We start from the raw sequence: 20,527 nt of genomic DNA on the forward strand, positions 1-20,527 counted from the left end.
CCAAAAATCAGATGAATAGTAAAATCATATCATGCAAAAAAATGTGTTAAAATGATAAAAAAAACAGCATATTTTAAATGGACGTACTGACTTTCTGGTAACGATCATAGAGTTGCTACGCTTTCTAAATTGTACCTAACTGTCATAGTAATCATCATGCATAGTTTCAAATAGAAATTTTTAACATTCCTAAATTAATGAAAACATCTCACCATTACGGTCATACGGACGGACTGACACTAATTATAGAAAAGCTTTGATTTTAGAAATAGATGTATTAACAATGTGTTTCTACGTAGCAACCTTATAAAAGTTTTTACAAAGGTCGTTCGTTTATTTGAACTAGTTTTACTTTTTTATACCTTTTTGTAAATTTATTACTAATCCAATTATTTAGCATTTAAAAAGTTAATTCATAGCATTTAAAAATATCTGTTAATCTAAAAACAATCTTTTAGAAACTTTTTTATTAGTTTTTTTTTTTTAATTTTACTTCTTTTTTTAAATTGTAGAGTGGGACACAATAGCTAATGGCCGTTTGTTTGTTGAGATTTGCTTTTATAGATGTCTACACCCTTGTTCACAAAGTGCACAGTATTTCTAAAATACATGTTTCTTATAGTCCAAAAATATCTTATCTATTTTTTATTGGGGGTAAATTTTGGGGGGGAGTAAACAAAATTTACCCCTGCCAAAAGATTTTAGGGGGGGTAATTACCCCCCCCCCCAAGCAAATTTTACCCTCCCCCCTAAAAAAAACGAATTACCTCACCTTTAAAAAAAATTTACCCCCCCCCCCCCCAAAAAAAAAGCTTGGACGACCCTGCTAAAAATTTTGATTTATATGGGGTATCAAACTTTCAGAGGTGCTTCGCACCCACCCCTAGTAAAAAAAACTGTACAGACCACGAGTTATAGGTCTCTTGCTAAGTTTAGAAGGAAATCTACTGAAAAGTAAACATAAGCATAGAAAGCAATGATGAAAAAATTATGAAAGAAGGAAAAAAATATTCTTTTAATTGTCTCCTCACTCACTTTTTTCCCTAACCCTCAAAAAAAAAGCTTAAACGTCTTTGCTGCCTAAAATGTTATCAAATAATACAAAGTGAGGAAAAGTAAGCTATTTGAAACACACTCTGCTGCGTATTTAAACAGGTCCTAAGATAATGAAATATGTATGATTGATGAGGTATAATGATGAGGATCTATTACCCTAAATATCAAATCAACACATTATTTTTTCCAACTTAAAAATGATATTCTAGATTTTTATCTAAATACACTAGGGTGGGTCGATTTTGGACATTTGTTTTCTGAGACCAAAGCGGGGATCTGCAAATGATTTGTATGAGTATAACACACCTCTGGATGATTTAAAATTTATCCTAAGTCTTATAACCGCTGGAGACCAGACATTCAATTGTATAGCTATTTGTAAAAGGGTGTCAAAAATTTATTGAATCAGAACTATGGCTTCATGGTGCTCCTAGGAAAGGCATTGAGGAGTAGAATCAGGAACTTTTTACCGTTTCAAAAAATCTCGTTCCTAGCCTGAGAAAATCTCAAAAAACCTCTACAAATTGGACAAAATGGTGGTTTTTTAGTAATTTCTAAGGCTAGGAACGAGATATTTTGAAACGGACAAAAGATCCTGATTCTACTCCTCAAGGCCTTTTCTGGGAGCACCATGAAGCCATAGTTCTAATACAAAAAATTGACACCCTTTTACAAATAGCTATACAATTGAATGTCTGGTCGTTGGTAAAAGGTTGGTAAATAAAGGGTAAGGAAGCGAAATATGACTTTGACTGACTTATAGTTGGAAATTCATAATAAAACAGGGGAAATGCACAAAAAATATTAGCCCTCTAGCACTAATAGTAACTGAGATAATAAGTGAAGAGCACGTGAATGTCGTCTTTGCATATTTTTTTTATTTTTGAAATACATTTTTAAGTGGTCTAGTTCTAAAACTGAATTTTTTAAAATTCTTTTTCAGTCCGAAATTTTATTTAAGTAAGTTTGATCTGTTGCACATCCCCTCTTTGTCTAATTCCGATATGAACCCGCCCTAATATACATATAGTCACATATTGTTCGATAAAATGAGTAATAAAAAAATCTTCCTGAGCAAAGCTCTATCCTGATAAATCTAACAAAATATGTAATAAAGGTAGATTTTTAAGTATCCCATTGGTCCTATTAAAAGATTGAACATCTAGACTCTCTATATTTATTTGCAATTATGATTATATCTTGCAAGTATTGCACTGAGTGCTCTATATCTTTTTTAGCAGGACAACTTATATATAATTATAAAATTATAATGGGAAGTATAAAAAATTTTGTTGGTTAGTAAAGGAAGCCCATCCCTACCACCCTCCCAACCCCCCCAAAAAATTATATTATAAAAATCTAGGGGAAAATCCACTAAGATAACTATATGGAATGAAATTCATTTCAACATATATATATATAAAGTTTGTTAACCAATGAAACAGATAACGTGAAGTTAAAATTAGAGGTATCTTTCATTTTTAAATACAACGTTTTTTTATTATATTAGTGCGCACACAGGTGAAAATAGTAATAATAATCAAGTTCTTTAGAGAGAGTACGGTTTTAGCGGTATGTATCAGGGGTTTAGGGAAAGAAAATGACAAGGGCAAATTTTAAATTACTTTTTATGTTTGATTAAAAAATATGCTGATTTTAACTTTTTTGACAACATTTTTGTATGATATAATCATTAGAATAGACACGTTAGAATTATCCTATCGATTTTGCATAATGATTCCTATTACAGTTAGGTACGAATTAGAAAGCGTATCAGCTCTATAATCGTTACCAGAAAGTCTGTATGTCCGTTAAAACATACAGATTTTTTAACATTTTTACAACTTTTTTTATATGATAAGATTATCCTATTCATCTGATTTTTAGGATAATGATTCTTAGGATAACAAAGTACAGTATTATAAGCGAGGCATCTCTAAAATAAAATCCTAAAAATAAAATGATGTCCTTTTACTTTCTCCTATATTTACGCAATTTTGCATTATATTTATGTACAATTTGGTTAGACTTAGAAATTAATGTTCTGCTTATTAAGTTCTGACACCCTAAAAGAGTTATTGTTCGTTTGCCATTCCTTCTGATTTTAGAGCTTCGCTTTATGGATGTTGTCATCCTTGTTTTGTAATAAATAGTTGGATTTTTTCAAATCAGTCTTGTCTTATCAGGGAAGCCTTTGTTCCTCAAGCTATTTTGACATTCTGAATAGAGAGCTATTGCAAAGACAGAAAGGAAAGCTGATGAATATAAAATTAGACTTAGTGATAAATAATTACTTATAGATATGTTTCCGTATAAACCATAAAACTGTAATTAATACAAAATCATACATGTTGATGGTCTTATTTTTGGTTTTTGTATCTAAGTGTTTTTATCAGCGCCCTTTAAATGAACAGAAAACAAATAAGAATGGCCTGAGTGTAATAGATAAATATAGCAGTAGGGATTCAATCAATCAATTAAGCTTTTTTAAAACCCTACAAGGAGCATAACAAATTTAGTGGCATTATGAGCTAGTACTCAAAGTTTAAAAAATGAGCAAAAATTAAAGGTGCTTTTTATCTAGGGTAAAGGTTAGGGTAAGCTAAACCTTCCTTGACAAAATGAGAACCTCCCCCTCCTAAAATGAATTATATTATTGTTCTAAAATCAGAAGCTTAGTGTTATTTTAGAAACCTCTCTGAGCTAAGAAAAAATTTAATTTTAAAATTTTCTGAAAATTTCAACTTCATTTTTATGAATGTTATTACCCTTATTCAAAGCGAAGCTTTTCTATTATTAGGGCTCTTTGTTCGTTTAGACATAATAAAATTGCTCTATCGATTTCTAACTTTGCAAGATGATTTATATCATCAACAGTTATGTACGATATAGAAAGCGTAGTAACTCTGTAATCAATACCAAAAAATATTTATTTAAAACGTGTTGATTTTTAACCTTTTTTGAAAAACAGTTTTTATGTGTTATAATTATCGTATTTAGTATAATTTTGGTATACTGATTCCTATTTCAACAAGGTACAATGTTACAAGGGAAGCATAATCAAGTCCTAAAAATTTAGGTTTGTCCTTAAACAGTAGCCTGTTTCTCAGATGTTTTCCAAAAAAATACTTACAATTTTGCTAATCTTATGCATTAATAATTCTGCGTATTCAATCCTGACACCAACTATTTAAGAGTTTCGCCTTTAAGGATGTTGTCATCCTTGTTATTATAAATTTTACCAAATAAATTTTCAGTCTTGGTGAAATAGGATAACATACAAACAAATAAAACAGTTAGGGAGTTGAATCCATTTTTATAGAAGCAGAAACATAATCTATGATTATGGTTTGGACCCTCTAAAACTGTAATCTACCCTTCCACTTTCCCCTCTCTTGGTGAAGATATCTTCAACGCTGATACGATTTTTGAAATGTAAGATTCCACTTTTGCCTCTCTTGGTGAAGATATCTTCAACGCCAATACGATTTTTGAAATGTAAGATTCCACTTTCAATAGAGGCGAAACTGGAATCATGGTTTACATTTTTAATATCTATGTTTCTGTAATCTTCCATTACTTTTTTAACATCGACATAATAGAAATGTACCATACTAGTTTAAAATTCTGTCAAATGTGAAAAAAAGCATAGATTTTATATATAATTTAAACATTGTTGTACATTCTTAATTAATTAAACAAAACATACAAAGAGCCTTTTATAAAAGATGTTTTGTTTATTTTTAAAAATACTTTTAAAAGTGTATCAAATGAGTAATCAATATTATATTAAGAAAGTCATTTATTAATTAAGTTAATTGTATATATTTGTAATTTTTTGTTCAATTTATTTCATCTTAATATTTCCCTAGTAATCTCTCACCGTGTAAGTAAGCACTAAAAGGTTAATTACTTATCTAATTGTGCATTTTTGTGGTAAATTACTGATCAATTACTGAACAATTTGGTCTGATTTGTGAGTTAAAAGTGGATGGATTAATAAATGGACATTTATAGTAAAAGTTGCTTGTATCAGTTGAAGTGTAGAAAAAGAAGCAGGAGTAATAAGGGGGGGGGGAAGTTCTGACACATTTGCGTAAACCTGGTGTATAGGCTTTATCTTTGGACTGAGAGGATAGGTTATTAGGAATAAAATCATTCTTATATGATGAATTTTCCCCAGATTTAAGATTTTTTGGATAGGCCTCCAGGTTCCGGAGCTTCAAGCCTCCAGGTGGTCTCTGTACAGATAAAACTTAAAAATAAGATTTTTTTTGAAGAGTTAAAGGTTAACTTATAAAACAAAATATGCTTCTTTTTGATTGTTATTCACATATTTGAAGAAAAAACATACATATTTTGTCTCATAAGCTGACTTCTAACTCTTAAAAAATTTTTTTTTTAATTTTTACCTGTAGGGAGACCACCTTGAGGCCTGGAGCTCCGGAACCTGGAGGCCTATCCAAAAAATCTTAAATCTGGGGGAAATTCATCATATAAGAATGATTTTATCCCTAATAACCTATCCTCTCAGTCCGAAGATAAAGCCTATACACCAGGTTTACGCAAACGTGTCAGAACTTCCCCCCCCCCCCCCCCTTAATCCCTTCCTTCCTGTAAGCAGTTTATGACGAAAATTGAAGATTTGGCTGATATAATCCAAATAAGCAAAAATTTTCATCGATTGCTTAAAAGAAATTTAACATAAAAAGGGATGATTTGGTATATAAGCCAAATAGACAATAATTCTCATTGATTGCTTATAAGTAATTTATCAAAAAATAGTATGATTTTGTATATATACTAGCGGCTTCGCCCCTAGTCTCTAGGGGCTTTGTCCTAAGAGGTTAAATCAAACCAATTTTTAGTATTTTAGATTTAAAAGAAAAATTAAAAAAAAAAAAAATTTGGGGGGGGGGGAACAATTTTATTTTTTTTTTTGGGGGGGGGGGGGTAGTCGACCCCATTATTTTAATTTTAGTTTTAAAAAGAAAATTTATTTTTATTTTTTTGGGGGGGGTGTTTTTAATTTTGGGGGGGGGGGTTGGGGTGTCCTAACCCCCAAGAAAATAGCTTAAAACCATCAGAGGACCAGTAGGTATAATCCCTGAAAAGTAGAGCCCAATCAGTTCAGCGGTTACTGAGATCTTAAGCTTCAGACGGACAGATAGACGGACAGATCGACATTGTTCTACTTTGTATTTTACTAGCGGCTTCGCCCCTAGCCTCTAGGGGCTTTGCCCCAAGAGGTTTGATCAAACCAATTTTTCATATTTTAGATTTAAAATATAAAAGAAAAAAAAAAAAAATTTTTTTTGGGGGGGGTATTCAACCCCATTATTTTAATTTTAGTTTTAAAAAGAAAAAATTTTAGTGTCCCACCCCCCAAGAAAAAAAGTTATAAACCTTCCCGGGAACTATGAGAAGCTACCCTGTAAAGGAGAACCCGATCGGTTCAGTGGTTAGCAAGATCCTTCGCTACAAACAAACAGACAATAAGACAAACACACAAACAAACAGACAGACATCGTTCTACTTTGTATTATAGATATACTAGCGGCTTCGCCCCTAGCCTCTAGGGGCTTTGCCCCAAAAGGTGATAAAAAAATTAATATTTATTGTTTTTAGTGAGAGAATGTTTGGAGATGTGATCCCCAAATTTTAAAATTCTTTGAACTTACGAACACGACTTTCACAGAAATGCTTCGCATCTAGTCCACTTACCTATGTTTACTACAAATTTTACACCATATAAAATTTGGATCTAAATATTTGATTGACATGCCATGGTAATTATCGCGCGTAACTCAGGCACAAGATACAATTACTCTAGCTAGCCCTAAGGCACTTTTTATATGTTTTTACGAATTTATTAGTCTATTCTTACCAATATAATACCATATATGGGTAATGCTAGCCTAATCATGGTAAACTGTATGTGATTCAATATTGTTATATGCTTATGACGTATGAGGGGATGTACAGACAGACTGCGAATACGAGTATAGAGTAGCTCCGATACAATTTAATAATCAATAATCTAACAAAGTATTTCTAAAAAATACACATTTATTAAACATATAAAACTGGTTAGAAATAGGCAGATTAATGGGATTATTATTATAGGATATATTTATTATGATATATATATTAAAGGCTTGGACGTCCTGTTTCTTAGTTAGGTAAGAAACGACGTACTTGAACACGTGGGAAATATAGATACCGCCAGCCTAGACTTATAGGCTTGTATCTAACCGAGTGCAGACGGGAGGAAGCGTATTCACTCTTTGGCCTGCAACAATCAACTAGCCCTCAACACAGCAGGATGGAGTATGGTGGCGGTTACCAGTGGAGGTCTGACTCAGCCAGAGAAGTATAGGAATGTGAAGAGGGATAAGGATACATAAACTTGGGTGTATATTACCACACTTGCCCCCTCTGAGGGAATATGAAATATTCCCTCACAGTTGACCTGCACGCCGGCTTCTGCGGGTTGATGTGGTACTCGCAGGTTCTTCGATTGCGGCCATGGCCCTCTCTACGATATCCACAGGATTGGGTTCAGCGGGAGTAGGATTTTCTGGAGCTGCTGGAGGCTCTGGAGCGACAGCATTCTGGAGGGCTAACATGCCCTCACAGGGAGCCGTGGCTACTGGATCTTCAGAGGCAGCGCCAGCCTGCGGATTAACAGGCAGATCAATTCCAGATGGAAAGAGCTCATTGATTTGATTATCGAGCTCTGTGTCACTGTTTTCCTCTGCAGGATCCAGGACCTCTGGATTGCCTTCTCTATCGGTAGGCCTGTACTCATCAGAGCATTCAGAACCGCCATAATGGGAGATCAGCTCAACTCCATCATCATCTGGCCGGGGTACGTCCCCAGCGGGAAGGGATGCCTCTATGGGTGCCACATTCTGCCCAGGTACATTCATTACATTACAACGAGTATTAATATATTTAATTACCCTGTCAGAGTTTTGGTCCAACAGTCGACTAGTGGCCTCAATAACCGTGGTCATTCTTGATTTTAACTCAACGGTCGAGTCCTCAGAGACGGTGCGAATTTTGTCGCGTAAAGTTCTGCGGTTCCGCAGTAATTCTGCGGAAATTTCAATAAGGCGCTTGCCATGTTGTATATATGCTTTCTCAACAAATGAAGCATTGCTAGCAATTTTAGTTTCCAGACTTCTCTGGAAGGGGAGAAGAGCTTCCTCCATTGCTTCTTTTACAGTGGAGGATAGGACTTTTTTCCATTCCTCAGCGGTCACCCAAAAAGCCTTAGGCTCACTTTTATTTTCCGCTAATGTCTCTTTCTTTTTAGGGGGTAATGGAGGCGGTTGAATTTCCACCTTAGCCTTTTTGGCTACTGGGCCGCCGCTGCCTGTTGGTGTTGGCGGACGTTTTTCTACCGCTTTTGGGGCAGATTTTACAGCGACTACCTCCAATTCAGGTGAGGCACTACGTTTTGGCGGTGATTCCACCCGATTTTTTTGCGGTTCCCCTCCCCTATTTTGTTCCGTTAGAGGCCTGGTTCTAGGCCTGGCTTTATCGGAATATTCGTTGGCTTCTAAGTTTTTAGCCTGCCGCAATTTTTCTTGCAAGTCTAGGAGTTCCTTTGGAACATCTTTTCTCGCGGTGCGGTAAACGTGGATTGACTTTGAGACACATTGCAGGTCACTAAGGTTTTCAGGGTTGCGCGGCGGTTTTACACGCGGCTGATACCTGTTTTCATCAGGTTCATAGTAGGCTTCCTCAGGGCCGCCCTGGGGATAGCCATGATTGCTGTCATAGTAATAGTCCTCTTCATTGTAAAAGGGTGCCTCTTCATATTCTCGACGGTATGAAGAGTGACCGGCCCCATGGGAGTGGTGAAAACCCCTTGAAAAATTCCGCCTGGGATATCCTAAAACAAAAATAATAAACTTAAAATTAAGGGTCATTAATTCCTTATACCGAATAAGGAAATATTTTTACAAAGACGACCTTTAGAGACGACAATTTTATAGGTATATATGCTTGATACAGGTCGTCCGTTTTTGAGGGGATTAGTTTTCCCCATTATTTGCAAAATCCCGCAATTCGTGCGTTTCACTCGTACCTCCTTCCTTGTACGCGTGAATTTTGGTGCAGGCTAATATGTAGATAATAAAAGCGACGCATAATAACGACCCTATTCCTGTAAGGATGGCTGCTACTACAAGCACTATATGATACCAAGTACTGGATAGAAAATCAACCACCTTATGATACGTTTGAATAAACCAGGAATCAGTTATTTTTACTTCAAAATTATTGGAGTCTGCGGCAAGTTGGCTGAGGTATAATTCCTCGGCACTTTCTGAGAAATTAGTTTTTTCTAGGCTTTGCCAAGAATGATATAGAAATAAGCTAATCGGTTTATCCATAAGATATTGATTTACATTTAGTATTTGCATACCCTGCCCTTGATTACCGAGGAATTTTCCTTGGTACAAATGTAAGAAAATTGGATTTTCGGCACATTTAGTCGGGGTTAAATGGGTGGTATTAACCAATCTGCGTGAAAATGGGGATATTCCCATAGTCTTATTATTAAATGAAACCGAAAAATGATCCACAAAACAGGGTAGATTTTCTCCCAAAGAAACATTGATTTTAAGACTGTCGCACTGTATTACTAAATCCAGCTCACCGAGCGCCCTAACTAGTTTTTTACGATGAGTCTGAATACTGCTTTTAGACAGAAAATGGTTCTGTAAACAGCGAGTTTCGGGGACAATTAATTTGTTATATTGTTGGTAGGAATAGAAAATCTCTAGTGGTAACATATCATCTTTTTCCTTAGCGTTTAAGAGTGGGAAATATGGTTTTATAGCATTTGTGAACCATACCATTAAGTTATCAATATTAGTTTTGTAATAAAATAATTCGGGAATTAGACTTTCAAAATGTTTTTTATCTTTAAGTTCTAGTGCTAGAGTAATTTGGGGATCGATCACTAGATATTTTTGGGTACCCTGTTCTCCTTCAAATGTAAACAATGAAATATTAAAGATGTCTACCGTTCGCCAAGGAGAAGTGAATTTTTGTGCGCTATCAGTTTTATCATCTGAGATAATCCTATCGTAGCCTAATCTCAGATTGTGATCTAAACAATTGTTTCCCACCCAGTGACTGCCCAGGTAACAGCCCGCTTTTGTTTGTAATAATTCAACAGGCTCAGCCTGGACCCCTATTTGTTTTTCCTCAAATGTCCCAGGGATAAAAATGCCGTTAAGGATGTTGTTGGGGTAAGTAAGTGTCCCGTTTACCAGGAAACGCGTGTATGACATCTGGTGTTCATACACTGAGACTGATTTTCCTTCAAAGTTAAATATTTTAGTTTTGGACATGGTGTAACAGTCTTCATAAGTTACGAGGTTCGGTATCTCTACAAGAGCTGGAGCAGCGAGGTGTATGTGGCTATATCTGCCACAATACCAGTAATGAGTACTGGTTCGGAGGTGGCAACGAATTCCAGGTATAATTTTTCTTTCAACCTTTTGCAGCAGGTGAAATTGTTTTTGTTCTATTTTAGTAATATTAAGAAACGCAGCGCATTCAGAGATTTTCAAACGCGGATTTTCGTTTGCTACACATTGAGTCGCATCTATTTGTATTATTTCGGACGCATTTGATTTTGCCAAAATAATAAAAAGCCCCAAGAATCCCAAAATAAATTTACCTCGAGCTCCTGGTGCCTTTGCCAAATGATGCTGCATTTTATTTTTATGCTTCTCGTTTTTCTCTGAAATATGTTAATTAGTTAGTTTTAACATATATTGTTTATTTTCGTTATTATACATACGTAGATTAAGCTATATACATTTGCCACCTTGGTTTTATATAATACATTTATATACATTTTATTTTTTCCTTTTAATTGGGTTATGCAGTCCGATTTGGACATGTATGCGGTTATCCCCCCCTTGTGACCTAGTTTTTCTTTCTTCTTCTAATATATACTTAGGTACTATGCTTTGTTTGTTAACGTTAATAACCTTTTCAGGGCTGGATTGTTTGGGTCTTTGTGCGAAGAAAGAAGCCTCGGACGGGACGGTTTCTTCCAAGAAACTATTTTCGACGTGAATTTGAGGACCGGATGACCGATCTGCGCCAGGGGGTTCTTGGTCTTTGGGCTGTGACTCAAATGGTGAGTTTTTTTCCATTATATCCCCTCCCCCATCACAATCCACCTCCCCCTGGGGTAAATCCTGACTAGTTTCAGGGTTTTTATCTATAAAATCATCACCATCGTTATCTAGGTAGGTAAAATCGTCATTTTCCATACCTTTATTATCGTTTATTTCGGTTTGCCCGGTATTATCTATTCCTAAGGTTATTTCCTCAGACGGGACGATTTCCTCAATAGGAAAGACGTTAAAAGAAAGTGTTTCCCCGAATAATTCTACTTTAGAATCTATTTTCCGTATTTTATCTCTACTAACAACTTGGTTAGTTTTTATTGGATTTGATCCAAAGGGACTGAGCTCAAAAAGGGCCTCTGAGAATTTTTTTGTTACAATAAAAGGACCCCCATAGAAAGATTGCAATTTTTTACTGACCCCTATTTTGACTAGGTTAAAAAATGCAAAGACCACGTCGTTAACGAAAAGGGGAGATGAAGCCTTCCTAGATTTATTTTGAAACTCTAAATAAATCTTAGATTTTTTGGAAACCTGTGCAATAATTTCTTCCAAATTTTTTAGGTAGTTCAAGTAAGACCTGCAGTCAATGTCCTGTCTTTTCTGCAAGATTGGAGAAAAGAAATCGAGATTGAGAGTTGGTTGCCTGCCGAACATGAGGTAATAAGGCGTATACCCCGTTCTTCTAGACGTACTAGAGTTAATTACAAAAGTGGTCAAGGCTAATTTTCTTGCCCAGTCTTTACTTTCAAATCGGTCATCGGATCTAAGACCTGCATAAATGCTTTGATTATGCCTTTCACATGGGTTACTATTAGGGTTTCTTGGGGGAATAAGTTTAGTTTCGATACCTAGTTCATCCATAACCTTTTTGAAAACTTCCCCAGTAAAATTTGTTCCCCTGTCACTTCTCAATGACCGAAATAAGCCGTAGATGGGTACCACCTGTTCAAGGATGACCTTCACCGTGCTTTCCACGGTGGCGTCCTTGATGGGGTGAGCGATAATATACCTAGAGAATAGGTCAACCAGTATAAATATGTAGCGGACATGTTGTCCTTGAAAATAGTTAGTGGTTAAAGGACCGATAAGGTCTACTGACACCTGGCCAAAAATCTCGTGACTAATGGCTGAATGGGTGATAGGTTGCTTGTGTTTAGGTACCTGTCCTATTTTTCTTAGGCAGGTAATACAATTTTTAATGCGTGATTCGACAAATTTATTAATTCCTATAAGGAAGAATCTTTCATTTATCTTGCGTGTTGTTTCGTTAACCCCCTTGTGACCTATACTATTATTATGTGCCAATTCGAAAACTTTATTATATAATCCAATGGGTACGACGGGTCTTTCAATGAATGTTCCATTGCTAAGAGGTTGTCTAAATATTAGAAGTCCTTCCATAACGTATAAATGTTCTATTAGCTTAAAAAGGACCTCTTTCCGGCCGGTTAGTTCAGCTTTTTCAAAGCTCGACAATATCTTTTTTTCGAATATCCACCTACGAATTTCAGATAATACTTGATCTTTTTGTGTTTCAGATTGCCAAACATTGTTCACACCGACTTCCGAAGCCGAATGTAACTCAAAGATCTGGTCTTGGTATGGGCAATCCTGTTCATAAGGATCCAAGGTAAATGAGCTAGTACATTTTTCACAATCGGTTTCCTTATGTTCTTTGCATAAAAATTGCCCTCTAGATAAATTGTCGGCATTACAATGGTCCCTACCCTTTCGATGAATTACTGTAAAGTCAAAACTTTGGATGAAGTAAATCCATCTTACAGTTACACCATTTATTGTTCCTTTTTGCCATTTTTTGTAATGAACTAAGGAAATCGAATCTGTACGCACAATAAAGTTTCTGAATCTTAAATAATGAAGAAAGGTTTTAAGAACAAATACTAGACATGCTAATTCGCCTTTATAACTTGGATAATTTTTCTCTGCCCCGTTACATTTTTTGGAACATATTCCAATAATTCTTTCTACCCCCCCCTGATTTTGGCTGAGAATTCCAGCGAAATAACTCGTAGAAAAATCTACGTCTACTATAAAGGGGTTAGGATTATCCCACTGGGGGTAGCCTTTACTTATAGAATTTGAGAACATATTTATGAAATTTTCCCAATCTTTTGATAGGGAATTAGTCCATTCGATAATTTTATCATTTCTGTGTTCATCTAGGGTGCAAGAATTTTTTGCATATGATGGGAAATAGGCCCTATAATAATTGGAGAAGCCCAGGAAACGCTGGAGTTCCTTGCCTGTCCTGGGCCTGCTCCAATTTTTAATTTGTTCTAAATATTCGGGGTTCATTTTAAGTCCTTGGGAACTGACTATATGACCTAAATATGTACATTCGGATGTGAAAAATTTACATTTGGCTAGATTTAACTTAAGTTTTGCTATTTTTAGGACTCCGAAGAGTTTTCTGAGATGTTTCAGATGTTCATCAACATTCTTTGAGAATATAATAAGATCATCAAGGTAAGATATTATAAATTCATATAAGCCAGGGATAAGGGTTAGGACCTTATCCATCAAGTGGCAGAAAACACTTGGCGCGTTACACAGTCCAAACGGCAGTTTCTTGAAAAGATACTGCCTGTTAAGGGCTGTGAACGCGGTCAAGTGTTTACTTTCCTTCGAAATGGCTAGCGCATGGAATGCGCTAGTCAAATCGAGGGTGGTAAATACATTACCAGTGCCTAATTTTTCTAAATTACTAGAAATCAGGGGAAGGGGCCAATTAATTTTTCGTGTTACACTATTAAGCGCACGAAAGTCGATAACGAACCTAAGCTTGCCTTCCCCCCCAGCCGTCGGTTTTTTCTTTACCGCAAAGATTGGGGAGGACCACTCGCTGTAGCCCTCCTCAATGACGCCCCCCCTTAGCCAATTTTCAATTTGTTCTTTTAATTTGGCTTCGTATAATGGGTTTAACTGAATGTTTCTAGCCTTAATAGGTTTAGCCCCGGGGATCAAGTCTATTTTATACTGTAAGAGGTCACAGTTACCGATATCAGCATCATCAGCCGAAAATATATCAAAATGATCAAGGCATAATTTTACTACCTTTTCCTTCATCCCTGGGTTGTTTTTGATAAGATCACTATTTTCTAAATCTAATTTTTCTTTAATGAATTTAATTCTTTTAAGAAGTGTAGTTCCTGATAATTCATTTATTTGATTAATACTTTTATTGCAGGAATTTGGGGGATCTGATTCGAATTCAAAGCAATATCCAACTTTAACGTTATCCAATAAGGTAATATTTTTTCCTGCTAAATTAACAAAATTTACCCAACATTCTCCTTTCTCATTTACATTATAAATACCCTCCATAAGCATTAAGCCGTTATGGCTTGTCATTTTAGAATTATTTGGGGATATATACAGCTTCCTATTTTTCTGATGAATAGGAATTGTTATAATTGTTGTATTCCCCCCCGGCAAGAATGTTGTTTTCTTTGCTAATTTTACGCATGTTTTATTTTGTTTTAATGTCCCAGTACCCCCCTTGTTACTCCAATTTATTCCCGGGATAAGGGAGTTTTGTTCCATATGAACATTACTTGTAGGAATTAGGGGTATGTTTTTACTTTCTTCAACTATATTAATTGTTGAATTTTCTATGGGGATTTGCTCGCCATTGGGGAGCTCAAAGGAGAACTTATCTAATAATAAATTAATTCGATTAACTTTGAGAAATTCATATCCTAGATTTATAATTTTAGACGTCGTTTCGGGGATGTAAAACGTTTCTTCGAATATTTTATCTGACCCATCAAAGCTGAATTTTAAACTTACATGTCCTATGATATTTACTGGTTTTAAATCTACAGACAGAGCGCTAAGATTGGCGGGGGTGAATGTGATTTTATTATCATCTAAAATTTCTCTAGAAATAAGGGACCTAAAGTTATTTCCTGTATCCACTAAAGCGGTTTGCAGGAATTCCCCCCCCACGGGATTAAGAACTTTTAGTTTTGCACAGATAGGCATTATAAAATAAATTATATTTTTAGTCGAAGCCTAAGATGCATATTTTCCAAGATCCCCACCTCAGCGGTTAGGCGATGGTAATCCTCACACAGAGACTTCCTGTGTTCCAGGTATAGTTGTCTGTCGAAATTTTTTAAATAATAAAATGTTTTAACAATATGGTTAATTGTTAAAATAATTTTGTATAGCTTTCTGGGTTTCATTAAGTTTTTATCAAGCGCTTTTCAGCTCCAGAAATGTCTCAATAAGCATGAGAATGTTAATAGTTCTAAAGAAACTACTTAATTTTTATACGGGTCCTTATTTATATACTTGGATATATGATAGAAACCTATCGGAATATAACTGAACTAAAAAGTTTTAAAGGATTGAAGGGCTACAAAGTAACTTAAAAATAAGTGTTCAGCTTGCAACTAACAAGACATTAAAAACAGACTGACTTATTTTTTGACTTACATCTGTATTTATACAAAATATAGTGTCATTAGTCAGTATCTGATTCACGATACAAATAATTTAAGGTTAGCGCTAAATTATAGCTCAAAAAATTATTAGATATGGTTAATATAATAAAGAGGGTCAATGATGACTGGTTTATTATTCTGATATTGTTAGTATTTATACTTAATTTTTTCCACCTATGGGGTAGAACAAGCTTATATATTTACTAGAGTATAATTAATGCTGAAATCAGCTTAAAAAAATAGGATGTGGTTTGTAGTAACTGCTTTGGTAGTAACTGGCCTCGATTAATAATGTGCATTCACTTTATATAGAATTTTTATTCCACTGGTAATCCTAGCGGAAGCTAATAGAACTAACTTTTATTTCATTCTGCTAGTAATCCTAGCGGAAAATAATTTAATCAAAATGTTTTAAGATTTTATTAATCACATCTTAAGTGATTAAAGATTTTAATTTTTAAATGCTGCTTGATTGCAGCTCAAAAATGAGTAAATGATAACAACAAAGAACTGAAGGACAACTGAATTAGATTTGAAAATTTGCTTGTATTTATACAGATTTTCCATAGACCCCCCCCCTTCTTAACCTTATCATTTACTTATACGGACCGCGGTAGCATTCTAGGCGACATCTTTCGGATACATAATAAATTAAATATAGTTCTATTATTGTCACTGTACAAAATGCAATAATATGTATCCATATGGATAAGTTAATATACATAATTGCTGAGATATTTCAGCTACAAAAATCAGAGGCTAAGAGTGAGCAACTCTCAGATAAAATTGATACTGAGGGTTCAACTCAAAAATCATTGTTTATATACAGATAATTCGCTTAAGTTCCCCTAGCGGTTAAAAATTAAACTAGAATGTTTTAGATTCTACTATATATACATTCAAAATATACGATATTTACATATTAGATAAGTCGTGCGATATTAAAAATAAATACTACTAAATAGAAAATAGGTATTCACTTATTAGCTTCTTGATAAAGACTATTAGATTTTAAAAAAAAATGGAAATATTAAGTGCATGTGAAATGCTCCTCAGGTTACTTCCCTATTTCCCCCAATTTCCTGTATCAGCTACATTTGGATAGGGAAAGGAGGGGGAGGAGTTTATTTTGTGTTGCTTAGTCAGACTTAATAACAATAATTTGTTTTATTTTTTCGCGCCAAAGCATTGCTTGGCAAGGGATATTTGATATTAAGGAATTTGCAAGCTTAGCTTGGCATGGGATATTTTGTTTATCTTTCATATCAAAATATGAAACTCATTCAGCAAATTTTTATTTTCTGGGATAGGGACAATTAATATCGAATAAATCCATTTTTATATTTAGATGACGTGATTTTTAACAATCGCTTGAACATATTTATCTATTTCAGATTCTTCGCTGGCTTCCTGATCCATTTGGTTGATAGTTTTACGCGCATACTGCTCAGGTATTTTATTACTATTACTTGGAGCTTTTCTGGGCGTGAATTTACTCCGTGTTTTACCAAAGCGGGACTCAGGATTTGGGGGCTCCCCAGCTTTCTTTTTGTTGCAATTTTGCACTACATGGCCAGGGATATTACAATGCCAGCATTTAATATTTTTACTCCTCCCATTAAAGGCTCCTATAACGCCCTCGATTTGATCCCAAGCAATAGGATCATCCTCATGGTCTACCCAAGAAGGAACCTCGTCAGGTTCTTCGGTTAAGTTTTCCTTATACATTGCCGTGTTAGTGGGGATATTATCTTCGATAATACTGATTATGGGTTGTTTTTTCGTTTCCGCAGAATTTTTAGGTAGGAACATTTCCATGGCTTGAGAATAGCAAGCAGAAAGGTTTTCCTTGCTAATATGGCCAGACCCATCCCAGTTAACGTATCTTTGTCCGAGATTAATAAGTTTATTTAACCCATTAGTGCCGAGCGCCACTTTTATGGGCCGATCGAGCTGTAAGTTTCAGGGAAGCTTTATAATGGTCAAAACGGAATTCGTATTTTTTTGTTTTGCTCTAGTGGCGTGCACAGGAAAGTTGCAAAAAAACCCGGTTCGGCTTGGCCATAAATACCAACCAGGCATTAACACCCGTTTTTGGTGCTTTCCCCCAGTTTTAAAACCCGGTTGACCTGTATAAACCCGGTTATTTTGACCAAAAATCGAAAAATGTAATTTTTGAACGCCAAAAGTGAGATGAACACTTTTTAGAACTTTGATACGATCCGTAATTGAAAACTACACAACCTCATGTAATCTAAAGAGCTACAAGTATAATACGAAGCGATTTATTTCAAATTTCGTGTTTAGCCGGCGATTTCGGGTAAAAAAACCCTGTTTTGTTGTTGTTGTCAAAAAAGATCTATTAGTGAAACCGGGTAATAAAAATTTCAGACTCAAAATGGAAATGCCGAACCGGGCCTATATAGGGCGTAAAAAAACGATAAAAAAATCATATAAAAAGTAATAATTTAAATAAAACGAATTCACAAATAGATGTACTTGTCAATAAACATTAGATTTCACGAAAAAAATCAGCGACTTTACTATAAAAACAAAAAAGTTAGATGGGGTATTTTGAATTGTCATGATTTTCAAACTTTGTTGATGTATACCAGCAAACGGAAGTAAGCTAAACTGCCTGCTCCAGGGGGAAATGAAAGCCAGGGTAGTAGAGGGGGGATTCATACTGAGAAGGATGCAATTATGAAGCCGGAAACCGGTTTTTTTCCATTTTCTGGCACCGGGTTTTAAAACCCGGTTCGGCACTAATGGGTTAAGTAAGCGTTGTAATCGTCCAAAAATTGCATACTCTCAACATAATTAGCCATGTCTATGGCAAGGTTGGTATACAGCAGATTTTTGCTAACGTTAAGATAGAATTCTTTCCACTTCTTTTTAGGTATGAGACCAGGATTCATGAGTTTGAACACCCTAAGTTTGTTTTCAAAATAGGTGTCAAGGGGTTGATTAGTCTCCTGTTTTAGGTTGTAGAAGTACTGAGAGGCTACTTCTGGATCCGAGAAAGGAGTGACCAGCCTCCTAATCATCAGGTAATAACTTAAAGCAGATAAGGCCTGATTTCTTTCAGGCGTAATTAAGTCTCCTAATCGTTCCCCTCTAGAGTCATAAATTCGCTGGTATAAAATATCCTTAAAAAGGATTGGGTCACAGATTCTATATGTCTTTGCAACCCTCCACATGTTAGAAAAGAAGTTATCAAAGTCAGCCCTACCGTCCCACCTAGGGGCATCCCTTGCAAAATCGGAATCCCATTTTTGTCCCTTAATAAAGCATTCTTTAATAAAGTCATCGTCGGCGGCGCTAGTTGTTGCCGTTGCGGCTGCGCCTGTGTTTGGCGTATTTCTTGTAGAGGGTCTATTTGCTACATTGGGTGCAGACCTTGTAGTTTTACGGAGGGGTTCTAACGACTTAATCCTATCAGGGATAAAGGGAATCCTTTCTAGCAAGGTTTTTTCATATTCAGTTAGAGAAGTTTCTCTTACATTCATCCAATTGTCATTATCCGCCGGACCTATAAAGCCTACAATTGAATAGGCCATACAACCTGGGGCTGTCATCCTATCCTTGGCGACCCATTCAACCACGTTTATCTTTTGCTGGACCGATATACGGTCATAAAAAGTGGCATTAATTGAATCATCACCTATGGTGTTAAAATGAGTCATGTTAAGACTTTCGTTTAGCGTTTTTTCCGCAAACAATGGGCCAAGATTTCCGTCCGCTGGGAGTTTTGATACTCTGCGTTTTAGATCTAAACTGTCGGTATCGGCTAATAATCTGCGGTGTGATTCTGTGTCCTTAAACCCTGCCCATTTTGTTTCTAATTCGAGCTGCATAATCTCGGATTCTTGTTTTATTAAATCTCTATAATGTGCCGAATATTCGTTTAACTTATCATTTAACGCTTCCGATATGAGATCTTTGATTTTTTCAGGGGAAAGCGGGTCAGCCTGCTGCTGCTGCTGCTGCTGCTGCGAGGTGCCAGAGACGGCCGGAGCCGGCGGAGGCGGCGGTTTTTGTTTATCATCATTTTTCTTATCGGTCATGGTGCTGGAGTGTAGTGTTCGTTAACACTGATTTGTCTACCACGAAACTTTTTAAGAACTTGGGAATATCCCTTTCTTCCTGTTTTAAGGAGAAAATATGAAAATGTGTGAAATTAAATACTAGTGTGAAAATAAAAGGCGGGTTCCTTTTTATCTTTATTTGGCAGTTTGCCACGAAATAATTATTATAAATATTCTGTAACAAATTGTTACTGTAAACCGTTTCCGTGAATAAACTTAGTTATCAGGAAAATATTAATTTCACTTTGCAATCGAAGCTACTTTACAATTTAATTTTGTCTGTACGCTAATTATCTAAACCTTCCCCCCTCAAAAAATGAGTGGTAGACAAGACTGCGCCAAAATGACGTATGAGGGGATGTACAGACAGACTGCGAATACGAGTATAGAGTAGCTCCGATACAATTTAATAATCAATAATCTAACAAAGTATTTCTAAAAAATACACATTTATTAAACATATAAAACTGGTTAGAAATAGGCAGATTAATGGGATTATTATTATAGGATATATTTATTATGATATATATATTAAAGGCTTGGACGTCCTGTTTCTTAGTTAGGTAAGAAACGACGTACTTGAACACGTGGGAAATATAGATACCGCCAGCCTAGACTTATAGGCTTGTATCTAACCGAGTGCAGACGGGAGGAAGCGTATTCACTCTTTGGCCTGCAACAATCAACTAGCCCTCAACACAGCAGGATGGAGTATGGTGGCGGTTACCAGTGGAGGTCTGACTCAGCC

The 20,527-nt window shown here is 35.6% G+C and overlaps 1 protein-coding gene across 2 annotated transcripts; it reads left to right on the top strand.

The window, feature by feature from the left end:
- Positions 1–10,308: 10,308 nt before the first annotated feature.
- On the top strand, positions 10,309–20,011 carry LOC145334651 (uncharacterized). 2 transcript variants are annotated; one of them, XR_013884898.1, is made up of 10 exons: positions 10,309–10,555; positions 11,084–11,227; positions 11,784–11,879; positions 12,761–12,852; positions 13,638–13,709; positions 14,431–14,490; positions 15,251–15,337; positions 17,086–17,142; positions 18,676–18,741; positions 19,647–20,011. XR_013884898.1 is itself a non-coding variant. In XM_080180193.1 (6 exons), the coding sequence occupies exons 2-6, from the start codon at positions 11,177–11,179 to the stop codon at positions 14,474–14,476; spliced, it is 357 nt and encodes a 118-aa protein (XP_080036319.1). In that variant the 5' UTR covers positions 10,309–10,555; positions 11,084–11,176; the 3' UTR covers positions 14,477–16,643. The 2 variants fall into 2 exon arrangements, 1 of the variants encoding a protein (XP_080036319.1); XM_080180193.1 differs by lacking the exons at positions 17,086–17,142; positions 18,676–18,741; positions 19,647–20,011 and having other exon boundaries at positions 14,431–16,643.
- The last annotated feature ends 516 nt before the right edge of the window (positions 20,012–20,527 follow it).

Source organism: Acartia tonsa, chromosome 12 (assembly GCF_053477335.1).
Source record: "Acartia tonsa isolate MP-2025a chromosome 12, ASM5347733v1, whole genome shotgun sequence".
In the NCBI taxonomy this organism is placed as follows: Eukaryota; Metazoa; Arthropoda; class Copepoda; order Calanoida; family Acartiidae; genus Acartia; species Acartia tonsa.

Excerpts from the sequence above, each read along its gene's own strand:
- LOC145334651 (XM_080180193.1), top strand. The coding sequence starts at position 11,177 with ATGACCGATCTGCGCCAGGGGGTTCTTGGTCTTTGGGCTGTGACTCAA. Across the intron at positions 11,880-12,760 it reads GGTTGCCTGCCGAACATGAG|ATTGCCAAACATTGTTCACA; the intron begins GTAATAAGGCGT and ends TTTGTGTTTCAG. Across the intron at positions 12,853-13,637 it reads CCTGTTCATAAGGATCCAAG|GACTCCGAAGAGTTTTCTGA; the intron begins GTAAATGAGCTA and ends TGCTATTTTTAG.